Genomic DNA, 16,905 nt, shown 5'->3' on the forward strand with positions numbered 1-16,905 from the left:
TGACCCAAAACCAGTGTTGGATCATAGTACTCCACTGGCAGAATGAGACACACCTCTTTTTTTTACATTTGAGGTCTGTTCACATTTTTTTAATTAATATTTATATCTAAATATTAGCATTTTTGCTCAATAGATTCCAGGTCATGTGACCTAATGTCTCAAAACCAGTGTTGGATCATAGTACTCCACTGGCAGAATGAGACACACCTCTTCTTTTTACATTTGAAGTCTGTTCATATTTTTTATTAATTTCTATATCTAAATATTAGCATTTTATCCCAATAGATTCCAGGTCATGTGACCTAATGACTCAAAACCAGTGTTGGATCATAGTACTCCACTGGCAGAATGAGACACACCTCTTTTTATTGCAGCTTAATACTCTTCATATCTTCTATTAATCTTTTAATGTCAAAAAATGTATTTTCAATAGCTCCCAGGTCATGTGACTTAATGACGCAAAATCAGTGTTGGATTATAGTACACTACACTGGCTGAATGGGACACAGTTTAACACTGTCCATATTCTATATTATTTTTTTAATGTAAAAAACACATTTCATATGACGTAATTTCTCATAACCAGTGTTGACATCTCTTTTTATTGTTGTTCATTCCTCAACACTTTATTTTGAAAAGAGGAAGTTGTTACACACTGTACTTTCTCAGCGCTAACGCCGTCTCTACCTATTTACTTGTAATACAGGCGCACTCGAAATGTCGGATCGGCTGACTCGACCAAGCAAAAAGAAGAGACCGCTGGCATGAACGCAGTTGGCTCGACCGCAGTAAAACAGAGGTTTACCCGTAAGCGAATGTCTGTCGAATATCCAACTTCAAACTAACTTCACCGCAGTAGATAAACATGTGACAATTCTGCCGATATCGGCTAAAAAACCCTAACTGAAGTCAACCAGAAACACAGCCGGGCAGCGTTTGGTCCTGACCGCAGACTGTTTATTTAACGTCTGTTGTAAATAAGGTCCCTTTCCGAACATAGGTCGAGTTGCGTTCAAGTCCTGTACGTGACATACATCGACTGTAAATAAATAAATAAAAATAAGGTGAGGTGATTCGGAGATTAATTCATGAATTAAAAAGTAATCACAAAGTCTAAACAGTTCGGTTTCTAGAAGCAAGAGGTTACTTTAATTATATTTTTTAATATTTTAACCACATAAACAGTGATTCTAAGCAGCGCTGTTGCGTTTGTGGACCGCAAGAAATAGCAGCATCGAGGTGAGTGAGTTAGACGCTGTGCTGCGACACACACAGCGGCTTTATAAATTATTTTAAATTATTTGTTTATATAATTATTTCCCCTTAAACAACTTTGAAAAATATGCTGGTCATAAAGGAAGACAGATTTGTTTGTTTTTATATATTCCTTATAATTAAAATATGACTTAATAAATTGTTAATTACCCCCTTACCTTTTTCGTAATTTACTTTTTAATGCTTTTTAACAGTGCAACAAAAAGACCAACATACATGAATGTGAACAATAACAGGAACGTAACAACATAACATGAGATAAAAAAAATTTAAACAAAAAACAAAAACCGAACAAAAACAATTACTTATCAAAAACTACCCCCCTTATCTTTTTTTGTAGGCCTATATTGTATTTTAATTTGATGACATGCTGTACTTTATGATTTTTTTTTACAGTATACTTTTTGTAGTCATTTTGAGTCTTTTTTTATTCATGTTGTTTCTCTCTGTGGTCACTTGGTGTCTCTGTTTGGTCTTATTTCACATGTGGTTTATTTTGCCATTACACCGAAAATCACCTCCTGGGAGAGTTATAAACTGTGTAATTTGATTGAGGCTTCTATCAGCTGGTTAACTGAAATATTAAAAAATTGCAGTACGTGTTAGAAAAAGAAAAACATTTTTTTTATTTAAATAAACAAAAAGTAAGACTGAAACAATTTGAAAGTTGATTAATTTAATTAGTGCATCAACCATGATTTTACAAAATGAAGCACTTTAATTCATCATTAATCATTTTTACATAATCATATAAAATACATACTATGTACAATAAAATACATTTCCTGACATACTTTCCAGACATCCACAACTTACATAAATATAACTTTCACTGAAGCTTGATCTGAATAATTAATGGCTTTGTGGTCACAAAATAATGAAACTAGAGGAAGAATTTAACCAAAATGAGCAACCTAACGTGCTCATTAAAACTGCATTTCAAATAATCAGAGTGAAGGCACATGGTCAACACATTGAACCAATGAACATGATAGTTTGGTGGCCCAAACACAAACACACTCTGACGAAGGTTGCAGAAGCATTTTGGTCCATTCATTTCGATACAAAATGAGAAAACTTCTCACTTGATTTATTACCTCAGAATTTTTTTTAGGACAACACTATGGTCTCAACCGCTAATAAAAAATCTTCAAGACAATTTGATAATCGTTCAAATAATGGCCCCATTTAGAAGAAAATATAAGATAAAGAATCGTATGATTTGGGGCGTGGCTACCTTTGATTGACAGGTGGCTAGCAAGGCGAGCCGTCACCAGGAGAGAAGCAGAACAATGTGTATCCACGGCAACGTGTCAATAAAGTTATATATATATATATATATATATATATATGTATATTGTTACAACCCAGTTGGGGTCTAGGGGAAAGGGAAGCAACACAACGCCGGTGTACTCAAGCAATTACAGATTTTATTGTGTAATAGCAAAATAAAACAAAGGTAACGAAAAGAGAACCTTCTTCAGGCTAGATACAAGTTGATGTAATGTGAGGCAATGAACAAAGGGCGAAGGGTGGCGCCAACTCATAAAACAAACAAACTAAAACAATCTTCCTAACTCAATTTCCCCCACCCCAAAATATCTTACTTAAAACACAACAAACAAAGGAACTCTGGCTGACTACGCTTACTCTTACTCTATACAAACAAAAATACAGCAATGCAACCACCCATAAACTAGTGAGACTAAATAAACAGTCAAACCACACGAGTGCCTCAATTTCTCAATACCCACACTAGGTTTTCAAATACCTTCTTATCAAACCAAGAGACACACTTTACACAAAGCCATGCAAAGACAAAGAAGAAGGGCGTCCACAGCCCCGCGAAGCTGCTCTTAAGGCCGAGATGGAGGCAGGTGCGGCACGTGATTGGACGCCAGACCAACGAGCGGACAGCGGGCGGAGCCAGGGGAACACTCGGTCCGGCCTTCGGTGGAGGCGTCACCCAGCGGGGATTCCCTCTTGCGGAGCAAGTGACGCTGCTGCGGTCCTGAGGCACCAACAAAACAAAACCAAAAACACACACCGTACCCCAAGGACGTAACATATATATATATACACATATATAGAGATATACAAAAAAGAGGTTTCGCGGTTTGGTCTCACAACTTTGACCCTTTCACACTGTATTTTCACTGAATGATGTTTCACTCAATGTTTATATGCAAGTTTTATTCATTAAAAATGTCTTGTTCAGCGTTTGGTTGGACTGACAGACACTCCAAGGAGTCGCTGTTTATTTTTCTGAGGTAAGTAACGAACATTTTTTTTCTTTTTGCTAGCCAAAACTAACATCCCAGTTAATGCTAACATGAATTAGCAGCAGCTTCTCTCAGTCAGGTTGAGGTGTAGAGAGGCTGTAGTCAGTGATCAGATCCCTCTCCTCCTCCACAGTCCAGATATGGTCTGCTCCCCGTATCGGAAACAAGATGGCAACGAGTGTAACGCTGAACTCGATGCCTTAAACAGGCGGTCCACAAACCAATGGGGGACATCACAGTCACTACGTCCATTATTTATACAGTCTATGGTTATGAACATTGTGAAAGTGCCGTTAACCTTCATTCTTTTTAATGGCCAGCAGGGGGCGACTCCACTGGCTGCAAAAAGTAGTGTGATTGAATTAAAGTCAAAAGAAAAATGACCCTACTTCTTACGTGAGATATTACCTCAGTAAATATTCTCCTTATGAGTTTATGGTCTCAATCGCTAGTTTCAAGTCTTCTTCAATACAAAATGATCATTTTTTAAAATTATTGTCCCATTTAGAGTAAAATAGACAATACAGCAGGGTATGCTTTAGTGCGGGGCTCCCATATGATTGACAGGTTGCTACCATGGTGCACTTCGTGTTTTCATCTTCTGCTGTGCTTTCAGTAATCTCTCACATCCTGGCTTTGGGAGTTGTGTTGGAGTACAGATGCTGCTGCAGAAAAGACAAGATCTTGTTCCAGGCGTCTTCCTGAGCGTCTGCGTGTGGTTTGGTCTGTCCTCCCCACAGCAGAATCACTGAAACACACAATGATGTATGAGAGAGAGAGATACTGCTGCACACTGAGTCTCAAAATGTAAATTGTATAATGTAAATGTTTATTCTTATTGATAGTCTTTATATATAAATATATAAAGGACAAAACGACAACATACCTACTACATAATGCATACAGAGGTTATTCATCTTTTTTTAGTCCCATATAATAATTCAACGCTGATTGAGATTATATCAAATTCAATTTATTACATATTAAAATAAAAAATAAAATATTTATACCAAAAGACTAGGTCTAACCTAAGACCTAAGATATATATATATATATATATATATATATATATATAAAATATACAATACAATATTTTTTTAACAAAAAATAATGATAGGTCTAACCTGGGACTTGAGTATGATGATTGTTTTAAGTCAATTGTGCGATAGTATATATATGTATGTATGTATAGTAAAAAATGATAAAACAACAACAAAAATAATAGGTCTAACCTGGGATTTGAGTATGATGACTGCTTAAAATACAATAAAATCTATATATAATAAATAAAATTATTTAAAAAACAACATAAAAAATAATTATAGATTTGCCTGGGGCTTGAGTATGATGATTATTTCAAATGATACACAATAAAATGTATATAATAAATACAATTAATTTTTTTTTTAAAAGGTGGGTTTGTGAAGAGAGGGGGGAAACAAATATATATATACACGATGATTATTTTAAATAATATACAATAAAACTTAAATATAATAAAACATTTTTTGATTTATCTGAAAATCAAAATATTATTATTAGCATTTAAGTTCTAGTTAATTTGTCCTGGACATCATGCAGAATTAGTAATATGTTGAAATTTAAAGGACAATTTTATAGTAAAATATTAGGGTAAAGAAAACACTCACCTTTCTCTTTTGTGATGTCCTTTATGAACTTCGTGGCTCTGAAGTGAGGCGAGTACGGCGGCTCGATCAGGTGTCCAGCGTCCGGGTAGGTGACTCTGGTCAGCAGGTGCTCCTTCCCCACCGCACGCAACATCTGGGCCATCTGAGGGTCAAAGGTCAAGTCAAAACACCACAAACTGAATTCATGTCCGTGGTGCTTAGAGGCCTTTCATTCATATCTGGAATGGCATATCTGTGAGTTTTTTGTGTGGCTGCAAAAAATTATAAAAAGTCCAATCAGCTGGGAGGTCAGCTGTAATAATCTTTATATATATATATATATATATATATATATATTTATATTATGCTGTGCCGTTCAGGAAATTATTATATATATGGATTCGAAACCTGAGAATATATAATAAAAGTCTGAGAATATATACTAAAGGTTTTAACCGAAGACTTTAATATATGTTCTCAGATTTTCAATATATATTCTCAAGTTTCTATATAAATAATAATTAAAAAAATAAAATTATATATATACATATACATATATATATATAATTTTATTTTTTTAATTATTATTTTTTATTTTTTTTGCTTTTGCATCATTTTTTCTCTGTTTCTGATTGGTGGATTGCTCTTAAGATGTTTTTGGGACCTCTGTCTCTACATACTACTAGTGGTATTTTATTTTTTTATTTTTGCAATATATTTGGCAACATAATTAAAGATTAAAATCCCCAAAAATGTGATTTTGTCCCACTTCTCAACAATGAGTGAAAAAACTAAATTACTATCGGACTAAACAACTTTAGACACAATGTAGTAGAGCTGAAATATCATGTTTATTCATTGGTCCGTGGCTTCTGTTCATAAATGTATCGTCTTAAGTGTTAATTAATTCATATTCAGTACTCACATCCTCAGCAGCCTCCACTGTGGGCCAGTTCTGATCATCACCACCGTTCAACAGCATCAACGGGCAGTTTATTTTACCCACCTGGAAGAAAAAAAGTTTGCTTTTTAATTCAAAAGTTTTGTTTATAAATCTAAAAGTTTTGCTTATATATCAAAACATTTTGCTTTTAAAGCCAAAAGTTTTATTTACAAATCCAAAAGTTTGCTTTTAAATCAAAAAGTTTTGTTATTAATCTAAAAGTTTTGCTTATAAATCTAAAAGTTTTGTTTATAAATCAAAACATTTTGCTTTTAAAGCTAAAAGTTTTGTTCATAAATCCAAAGGTTTGCTTTTACATCCAAAAGTTTTGTTACAAATCCAAAAGTTTCGTACAAATCCAAAAGTTTTGTTTACAAATCTAAAAGTTTTGTTTACAAATCTAAAAGTTTTGTTTATAAAGCTCAAAGTTTGCTTCTATAATCTAAAAGTTTTTTTAATAAATATAAAAGTTTTGTTTACAAATCTAAAAGTTTGCTTTTAAATCATAAACAGTTTTGTTTATAATAAAATAAAAAATTAAACATTTGCAGTGTCGACTCTCAGTTTACTCTCAAATCTATTATTTGATTGCAGTTATAAAGAAACAAACATAGCCAGACTTCAATGTCAGATTATTATTATTAATGTGCTTACGTCCACTTTCCCTTTTGTTGGATTGTTGACAATTGCCAGTCCCATGTCTCGCCATATCTCATAGTTGTTCTCATCGTGGCGTATCTTGTGAGATTTGCTGCCATGAAAAGTAATAAAAATAATAAAACATCAGGGCGACTGTGAGACTCTGTGCTATATTTATGTTACTGACAGTTCTGAAACATATTACCTGGCCAACACTAGAAAGACCCCTCTGAGGGTCAATTCACGTGGATAAAGGTGATTCCCGCTGACACAAACACCACATTGAAGCTGCAACAACAGTCACAGAGTCAAGGTTATAGAAAAAGAGCTGCAAGATATTTTACATTTACACTTGCCTTGATCACGTTGCTCTCAGCTGCCAACATGATGGTAAAAACTGATCCGAGGGAAAGACCAAAAGCTCCGACTCTGTCCGGAATCACTTGAGGATGTTTCTGGATGATATTAAATGCTTTCTGTGCAAAGTAGAAAACAGGAAGTCAAGAGAAGGAAATGTGTGTTTGTCCTTATTAGACTGAGCTTTATCAACAGTACTCCTCAACCCTGACTCAGCACTTTTAGATAGCTGACTAAATTTGCATAATTTTTTCTCTGTTTCCGATTGGTGGATTGCTCTTAAGATGTTTTTGGGACCTCTGTCTCTACATACTACCATGGGTTTTGTGTGGCTGCAAAAAATTCTCTCTCTCTCTCTCTCTCTCTCTCTCTATATATATATATATATATATATATATATATTATCTCTGGGAGGTAGGCTGTAATATAATATATATATATATATATATCATTTTCTTTTCTTTTTTCCAATACATGAAGATTACTTGAAGATTGAAATCCCCAAAAATGTGATTTTGTGAAAAAAACAAATTACTATCCGACTAAACACATTAGACACAATGTAGTAGAGCTGAAATAACTAGTTGATTCATTGGTTCGTGGCTGCTTCTGATTGGTGGATTGCTTTTGGGATGTTTTGGGACCTCTGTCTCTACATACTACCAGTGGTAGTAGTATTCAGATCCCTTACTTCAGTAAAAGTACTAATACCACACGTTGAAATGACTCCACTACGAGTAAAAGTCCTGCATTCAAAACTTACTGATGTAAAAGTATCTGCATCAAATTGTACTTTGTACTTAAATTGTAAGTATCAAAAGTAAAAGTTCTTGTTATGCAGAATGACAAACTCAGATCGTTTTATATTCCAAATATATTATTAGATTATTTGATTTGATGCATATAAGTAAGCAGCGTTTTTAAAGCTGTCAGTTAAATGTAGTAGAGTAAAAAATACAATATTTACCTCTAAAATGTAGTGAAGTAGAAGCATAAAGTCACATAGAACAGAAATACTCAAGTAAAGTCCTCAAAATTGTTCTTAAGTACAGTACTTTAGTAAATGTACTTAGTTACATTCCACCACTGCTGCTACTATTGTGTTTAACGTTTCCATACTTTTACCTTCAGACTTAATATAATCTTCAAACGGGCCACGAAGTATGTATACTTCTCAAATACTTTTACTTTTTCTACTTTTGGTAGAGCAGTTCAGCTTCCAAATGTAAGTTTTACATTTTATCTTACAGGTTAGCATTGCAGTCAATGCAATGACATTTTTCTGCATTTTTCAGCTTTGCTTTGTGATTCATTTCATGCATTTTCTGCAGGAAATGTATTCTGTAGTTTTATTGATCTTTCTACTATTACTGACTCTATTGTCAGTCGCATCTATTGTTTGTTATCTTACATTATATTTGAGGCTTTTGTTTGACATTTACTATATCTACATATGAACAACTCAGTATAGTTATCAGAAACACAAACCTCAAAGTACTCGAACTCTGTGTCTGCTGACTTCAGTTCACCGGGGCTGAAATACTCCAGTGCAAAAGAAATGTAACCGTGAGACGCCAGTAAGGATGAACGATACTCCATCAGGCCTCCGCTGCCTCCCCACATATCCAGTATGCCGGGGAAGGGTCCTGGACCTTATTAAGATTAAGATACTTATCATTAATCATGCAAAAGTCTAACAAACAAAGGGGTCACAAGTCTCTCAAGAGACTAACAAAGGAAGATAAGAAGAGGAAATGTGTATTTTCAGGTGATTCAGGTGTACCTGGAGGTATAAACAGGGTCCCTTTTACTCCTTCCTCTTTGATAACAATCCTCTGGACCCCTGGAGCCATGTACCATCTCTCTGTGATCGCCAAAGCCAGAGGACTCTGCTCCCTGAAGCCCTCCGTTACATGTCCACTGTAGACGGAGATGTTGACCAGCAGGGGCGTGCAGACGTCCGACTTTCTCAACCTGACGGGTGAACAGATTTAAAGTGTGTTATTGTAGCACAGGGATGGGCAACTTAAATGCTGGAGGGGGCCACAATTTTCATCGACACGACCACAGGGCCACATATAGGACCGTGCACTTAACCAGATATGATGAAACTGCAATTTTAAATATGTTTACAGTGCAACTTAACATATTTGATGCTCAAATGCATGTATATCAGTATAAATAGGAATACAAAAGGTTTGAAGCAAATAAAAAATAACCACTTACTGTGATTTTTTTTTTTTTTCAGTGCAAGAACAGCAGACCAACATTAATTGCAAGACGTAATTTTTTGCATTTTTACACTGCACTTTTAAGATTTCATGCTCAAATGCATGTAGTTGTACTGAGGGCCACTTCAAGTGAGGGTGCGGGCCGTATGTGGCCCCCGGGCCTCCAGTTGCCCACCCCTATTGTAGCAACTTCTAATGAAGCTCGAGCTTCTGGCCTGCAGCAGAGATGAGCAACGAGCTGTAGAGGTCTGACATAATTTGAAATATGACTAAATTCCTAATGAAATGTATAAAAAAAAAGACAGAAATAAATAAACAAATAAGCTTAAAAATGAATACATACATAAAAAAAAAAATGTATAAATAAATACATTTAAATATGAATAAATACAAATTAATAAACAGAAAATTATCTATCTTTGGTATATTTAATGGGATTTGATTTTATTTATAGAGCCATTTATTTATTTATTTTTCATTTTTTGTACATTTAATGGCATATTATTTCTTTTCTAGAGCCATTTATATATATTATATTTTTGGTACATTTATTGGAATTAGATAGATTTTTTTTATTAAAAAAATCTATTTTCTATTTTTGGTACACTCAATTGCACATTAATGTATTTATTGAGTAATTTATTTATTTTCTATTTTTGACACATTTATTGGGTTTTTTTGATTGCGTAATTTATTCATTTTTAATTTTCTATTTTTTATACATATATCAGCATATTAATTAATTTATTATGTAATTTATTTATTGTCTATTTTTTTAACATTAATGGCTTAATATTATATTAATTGCATAATTAAAAAAAAAATCAATTTTCTACATTTGGTACATTTAGTTGCATATTAATGTATTCATTTATTGGTATATTAATGCATTTATTGAGTCATTTGTTAATTTTCTTTTTTTGTACATTTAATGGCATATTATTTTATTAATTGCATAATTTCAATTTTTTTCTCTTTTTGTTACATTTAATGGGATATAATTATATTGATTGCAAAATTTATTCCTTTTTAATTTCTATTTTTGGTACATTTACTTTCATATAATATATTTATTGAATTATTTATTTATTTTCCACTTTTGGTACATTTATTGGTATATTAATGCATTTATTGAGTCATTTATTTATTTTCTATTTTTGGTACATTTAATGGGATATAATTCCATTAATTGCATAATTTATTCCTTTTTAATTTCTATTTTTGGTACATTAATTGGTATATAAATTAATTTATTGAGTCATTAACTTATGTATTTTTTTGCACATTTAATAGCATATTATTTTATTAATTACATAATTTCAATTTTTTTCTATTTTTGGTACATTTAATAGGATATAATTCTATTTATTGCATAATTTATTCCTTTTTAATTTCTATTTTTGGTAAATTTAATTGCATATTAATGTATTTATTGACTCATTTATTATTATTTTTTGTACATTTAATAGCAGATTATTTTAATAATTGCATAATTTCAATTTTTTTCTATTTTTGGTACATTTAATGGGATATAATTCCATTAATTGCATAATTTATTCCTTTTTTATTTTCTATTTTTGCTATATTTAATGGGAAGTCTTACCTGAGGCCGTCACGGCTGCCTGGGACTGGACGCATACTCCACAATAAACCCATGGCTTCTTTCCCTTTGTAAGTTCCCCCGAAACTGAGATCATCTGCAACTACAGAAGCATTCAAATGTCAACAAAACAAAATATACAAAATACCAACGAGACAAACACCTGAGAGAACCCACCGGACACGGCTCCTCTCTCATCACTGATGTAGTGTCCGTAGGCCTCCCAGTAGTCCTTGTCCTCAGACTGGTGCAGGGAGTGAAGTGTTACTGGAGCTCCTGGAGGCAGATTCTCCACCAGCACCCTGAACTTCTCATCCACCAGAGCCCGAGAGGGGACAACAGAGAGGACCGGAGGCACCGTGTGGGACATGGTGGACAATCGTCTGTGGAGAGAATAAAACACACAGATAAGGGATAAAAGTAAATAATTTACTTATAAAAGTATATTATTTCATGACTGTGGGTCAGTGTTAAAATGAAAACATGATCAATGTAAAATGGTTATGCCTTTTTTTATAAGTTAAACCACTTAAAAGTATATTTAAGTAGCCAAAATTAGCCTTGCAACAGTTAAATACTTCTTATACGAATAAAAACAATATTTGGAATATAAGATTTACTGACCCCCACAGGTTAAAATAATGAATAAAAATAAAACTACAACTACAGCAACAAACAACAAAGACCCTACATCCACTATTGCTGCAAGACATGTGAAAGTGTAATATACAGTTCATATAAATCTGTGCATTGCTATAAAAAAATATAAACAAATAAAAATAAAATACAGTATATGTTCATATGTGCACAATTCCAGTCCAGTGCAGGATACTTTATAAAACAATCTGTGTGCAACCTTCTTCCTTATCAGTTTACCTTTTGATACTCCAAGGACATTTTGATGCGGATACTTTTTAACTAAAGTCGTGACTGCAGGACTTTTACTTGTGGTGGGGTAATTTCGAAGTGTGGTTTTAGCTCTTTTACTTCAGTCAGTATTTTTCTGTCAAAGTGTAGTAAAGTTACCTACCTGAGACAGCTATGAGCAAATACTTGCCGATTTTGTGCAGTAGAGTACACAGACCACAGTCTGACTCTAGTAAACCTAAAACACCTCATCACACTCATCATGACAGGCGAAGACATTCCAACAAACTTACAACTGAGCGAAATTTAACCGTCGGTGATAAAGGTTATCTCCTACTGCTAGACTATATCAAACTATATAAATGATACAATGTTACACAGGTCAAAGAGCAAGCTCGATGATATCGTCATTTTTCCGTTGCGTTCAGCTCCTCCTACAACAGCCAGTTTCAGAGACTATTTATTGGAGAGAAAAAAAGAAAAAGCGTTTTAAAAATAACTTAAAGCTATCTTTATGATGGTCACTACGTTCTTATTAACAATTCACATATGTCTGAGGGAGTGTACATTAAAAGGAAGTCGGTTCCTAGAAGAGGAAGAGGTTATTTTGGATTATGGTGTCACGCGTTGACAGCACTGAAGAAAGTCATAATGGTGCGTTTAGGTACCGCAGGAAACATCAGAGTCAAGGTCGTGTTAGGTGACGCAGCTGCACACAGCGGCTGAATTTGGTATATGAATGATTTTTGTTCCATTTAATTGGAAATTATTGTATTAATTGCATAATTTATACATTTTATCGAGTCATTTTTTATTTTCTATTTTTGGTACATCTAATAGCATATTTATTTATTTATTTATTTATTTATAGAGTCGTTTATTTGTTTTCTACTTTTAGGACATTTAATGGCATATTTATATATTTATAGATACGTATTTTTGTTTTTCTATTTTTTGGACATTTAATGGGATTCATTTATTTATCAAGTCATTTTTTCCTATCTTCTGCACATTTAATGCCATATTAATTTAAGTCATTTTTTATTTTATATTTTTGGTACATTTAATGGCATATTTATTTATTTATCAAGTCATTTTTTTATTTTCTATTTTTGTTACCTTTAATGGCATATATATTTATAGACACATTTATTTGTTTTCTGTTTTTGGAACATTTAATAGCACTCATTTATTTATCAAGTCATTTTTTAATTTTTAATTTTTGTTACATTTAATGGCATATTTATTTATTTATCAAGGAATTTATTTATTTTTATTCTCTAACTTTAGCACATTTAATGGTATATTAATTCATTTATTGAGTAATTTATTAGGGCCTCGGGGCAATCGCACCGAGCACTGGTCCCATACAGCAATAGCCCCGAGCACTACTGTTATACTGTAAATTTTTTCTTATTCCTCTTCCGGACGCTTTTCGTCCCGCTACTAGTCCTACAACTTGAAGAGTTGCAGGACAAATTATATATCAAAACATGCGGTTTGATCGGGATCGGTGTGCTATTACTTTTCTCTACAGAATAGGAATTTTTCGTGACATAAGTCGCGAAAAACTGCCCAAAATTTTGGATTGAAATGAATGGGACAGCCGAAAAAAAAATGAGCGAAAAAGAACAATAATTGGAGATTTTTAAACGTCTACTTCTCCGGCATAATTTCACAGAGAGACTCCATTCAAACTTTAAACAGTAGACACAAGTCTTGTGTATTGGTGTATTAATTTGCATTTCGATAGGTCATATAGTTTTTTATCAATCCCTGTTCAATGACCATGATCATTTTTGGAGAAATTCTATAATAATGGGTGTGTATTGCACGGAATGTTCGTGTCAGAGTGTGTGATGTCATCGCTCAGAGTGTAGAGGGAGAGGTAAAACTGTCAAAAAATTAATTTTAAAACTGCGCTCCAGGCTGCAAATTTCACTCTACAGAAATAATTTATACATTGACACGTAGGAAAAGTTGTCTTCACACTCACAATCCTCTGGTAAAGCTGTCAGAGTTATAGTTTGGGCGTACGACGCACAGATGCGGCACCAACACCACCAACAGCCTCATTGGGTCCCATATTAAAAACGCAGGGAGATATTTGAAAAAGGGATATGGAACAGTTTTTTTAGATTGCTCTAACAAAGCTATTTTTTCATTTTTCTGAAAAAAACAAACATATGTAGACGTTCAGGAAGAACTCAGGACGCTCAAAGTGAAGTCGGATCAATGATAGGTATTATGGTTTTGCCAAAAATGCTTTCTGTTCGAGGCCAGAAATTCCAGTCCACCTCTGGCTGCTGTCACTCTTTCATTAACAGGTGTCGGTTAATTCTGTTGATTGCTTTGATCTGCTTGCCTCTGATCTTTGATGTGATTACAGTTACAGATACACACACACACACACACACACACACACACACACATGCGCGTAAGCGCTCACACTCCTCACACATGCATACACATGTTTCAAACACACGTGCGCGTGCACACGCACACACACACACACACACACACACAGGTAACTTTATGCGATTTTCGCTACACACACACACACACACATTATGAGGTTAAAGGGCATAGTTTGAAATCTCTGAAGAATCTCATCATAAAACAACAGATGGAGAGAAATTGGAGGTTTTAAAAGATTTATTTATAAAATGCATCTCAAGAATAAATAGTTTTACGTCAATGTATTAATTTACCATATCACAGTTATTAATCTTATCTAGCCACATATAGGTGTACTCATTTCCACTTTCAGTGAGGGATCCTCTGGAATTGGTAGAGCCATATTTCGCCATATCATATAGTTGTTTTCATCCACAGGCCACTCTTGAGGCACCCTGATGGCAGAAGTCATTGTAGTCATCATTCCAACGGTGAAATTGTGTGTGCTTTATTTATGTCACTGACCAAAAACAAAAGAATACCGTTTCTGCCAATCTCTGAGGGTATACGAACGTCCGAAAAGATGGCCGCCACCGATAACACAACTAAGCATACTAAGTCACTGTACCCCCATCTTTGTACGTTCCCCCGAAACTGAAATCATCTGCAACTACAGAATCATTAAAATGTCAACAAAAAAAACACACTTTAACCCTTAATAGGGCACTCATTGAAATACTTGCAAATTCCAAATTTCAACCCTAGAGAATATTGGAGGATATTACATACAGCCAGAATGTGTAAAAAAACATACGGACCCGGGGGACGGGGGTAATATTTTAAGAAAAAAGTTTACGAGATTAAAGTGGCAAATTTACGAGAAAAAAATGTGCAGATTTATGAGATTTAAAGTGGTGAATCTGAGAGAAAAAAGTTGCTTTTCAAAAACTTTTTTCTCGTAAATTTGTGACTTTTTTCGAGCAGATTTGCCACTTTAAATCTCTTAAATCTGCAACTTTTTTTTCTTGTAGATTTGCCACTTTAATCTAGTAAATTTGCAACTTTTTTTTTTTCAAAATATTGAGAATCTGATCTTTGCTGATTAGCTGGAAGGAATCAATGTGGTTCTACGACCAAACAGAGAGACATGGGGACCCCATTTTGATATCCACGGAAGTTACCAAATATAGTTTTTCGCCCGATAAAGAGTTAAGGTTTAATACTCAGTTTGAGCAGATAAAAAGGAAGAGAACCCACCGGACACGGCTCCTCTCTCATCACTGATGTAGTGTCCGTAGGCCTCCCAGTAGTCCTTGTCCTCAGACTGGTGCAGGGAGTGAAGTGTTACTGGAGCTCCTGGAGGCAGATTCTCCACCAGCACCCTGAACTTCTCATCCACCAGAGCCCGAGAGGGGACAACAGAGAGGACCGGACGCACCGTGTGGGACATGGTGGACAATCGTCTGTGGAGAGAATAAAACACACAGATAAGGGATAAAAGTAAATAATTTACTTATAAAAGTATATTATTTCATGACTGTGGGTCAGTGTTAACATGAAAACATGATCAATGTAAAATGGTTATGCCTTTTTTATAAGTTAAACCACTTAAAAGTATATTTAAGTAGCCAAAATTAGCCTTGCAACAGTTAAATACTTCTTATACGAATAAAAAAAATATTTGGAATATAAGATTTACTGACCCCCACAGGTTAAAATAATGAATAAAAATAAAACTACAACTACAGCAACAAACAACAAAGACACTACATCCACTATTGCTGCAAGACATGTGAAAGTGTAATATACAGTTCATATAAATCTGTGCATTGCTATAAAAAAATATAAACAAATAAAAATAAAATACAGTATATGTTCATATGTGCACAATTCCAGTCCAGTGCAGGATACTTTATAAAACAATCTGTTTGCAACCTTCTTCCTTATCAAACAGTTTACCTTTTGATACTCCAAGGACATTTTGATGCGGATACTTTTAAACTAAAGTCGTGACTGCGTCTGTGGAGAGAATAAAACACACAGCTTACACAGGCTATTTATGATCAAAGAAATAAAAAGGGAGGGGATTATAAAAGTAAATGATTTGATGACTGTGGTTCAGTATTAACATAAAAATGTGATCAAGTTAATTCTGCTGAACTGGAAACAAAAAAATCCTCCAGTCTATCAATCTTTAATGAATGATATTGTTATAAATTCCCTTTGTGACCGGAAAATACACCCTATTAATCTGTTAATTTGATTATATTGATATTGTTGATTTATACAGGTTAATAATTATATTTAGGCACTTTTTAGTTCAGTCTGTTTGAGTCGGGCAGTTTACAGGGCAGCTAGGTTTACGTTCGGGGGCCTTAGAATCAGCATGTGTTGCATAAGTGTGTGTGTAATGACCTGCTGCTGAAAAAGTTTGAGATAAAGAAGTTAAAGTCAAAACGGTGTCCCTAACCGGAGTACGCTCACAGGTGAAGAGTCCCAGCACAACACTTTCCCCCTATAGTTCTTTAATAGATATAATGAAACATTTGCAGTTAGAAAAAATAAAATTCACCCTGAGAGGTAAGATAAATACCTTTTACACAATATGGCAGCCATTTATGGACTATTATACTAAATATAATCCAATGAAAAATTAACAACTGTAAATTTAAATAAAAATAAAACA

At 33.9% G+C, this 16,905-nt stretch overlaps 1 protein-coding gene across 1 annotated transcript; it reads right to left on the reverse strand.

The window, feature by feature from the left end:
• Positions 1-1,934: 1,934 nt before the first annotated feature.
• Positions 1,935-12,463, reverse strand: LOC131960329 (peroxisomal succinyl-coenzyme A thioesterase-like). The gene is made up of 11 exons (XM_059325504.1): positions 11,986-12,463; positions 11,133-11,338; positions 10,959-11,058; positions 8,908-9,098; positions 8,613-8,776; positions 7,124-7,243; positions 6,973-7,055; positions 6,783-6,879; positions 6,111-6,191; positions 5,207-5,348; positions 1,935-4,305 (listed from the first exon to the last, which is right to left on the reverse strand). Exons 1-11 carry the CDS (start codon positions 12,099-12,101, stop codon positions 4,181-4,183), a joined length of 1,425 nt encoding a protein of 474 aa, XP_059181487.1. The 5' UTR covers positions 12,102-12,463; the 3' UTR covers positions 1,935-4,180.
• Positions 12,464-16,905: the final 4,442 nt, after the last annotated feature.

Source organism: Centropristis striata, chromosome 22 (genome assembly GCF_030273125.1).
Source record: "Centropristis striata isolate RG_2023a ecotype Rhode Island chromosome 22, C.striata_1.0, whole genome shotgun sequence".
Taxonomy (NCBI): domain Eukaryota; kingdom Metazoa; phylum Chordata; class Actinopteri; order Perciformes; family Serranidae; genus Centropristis; species Centropristis striata.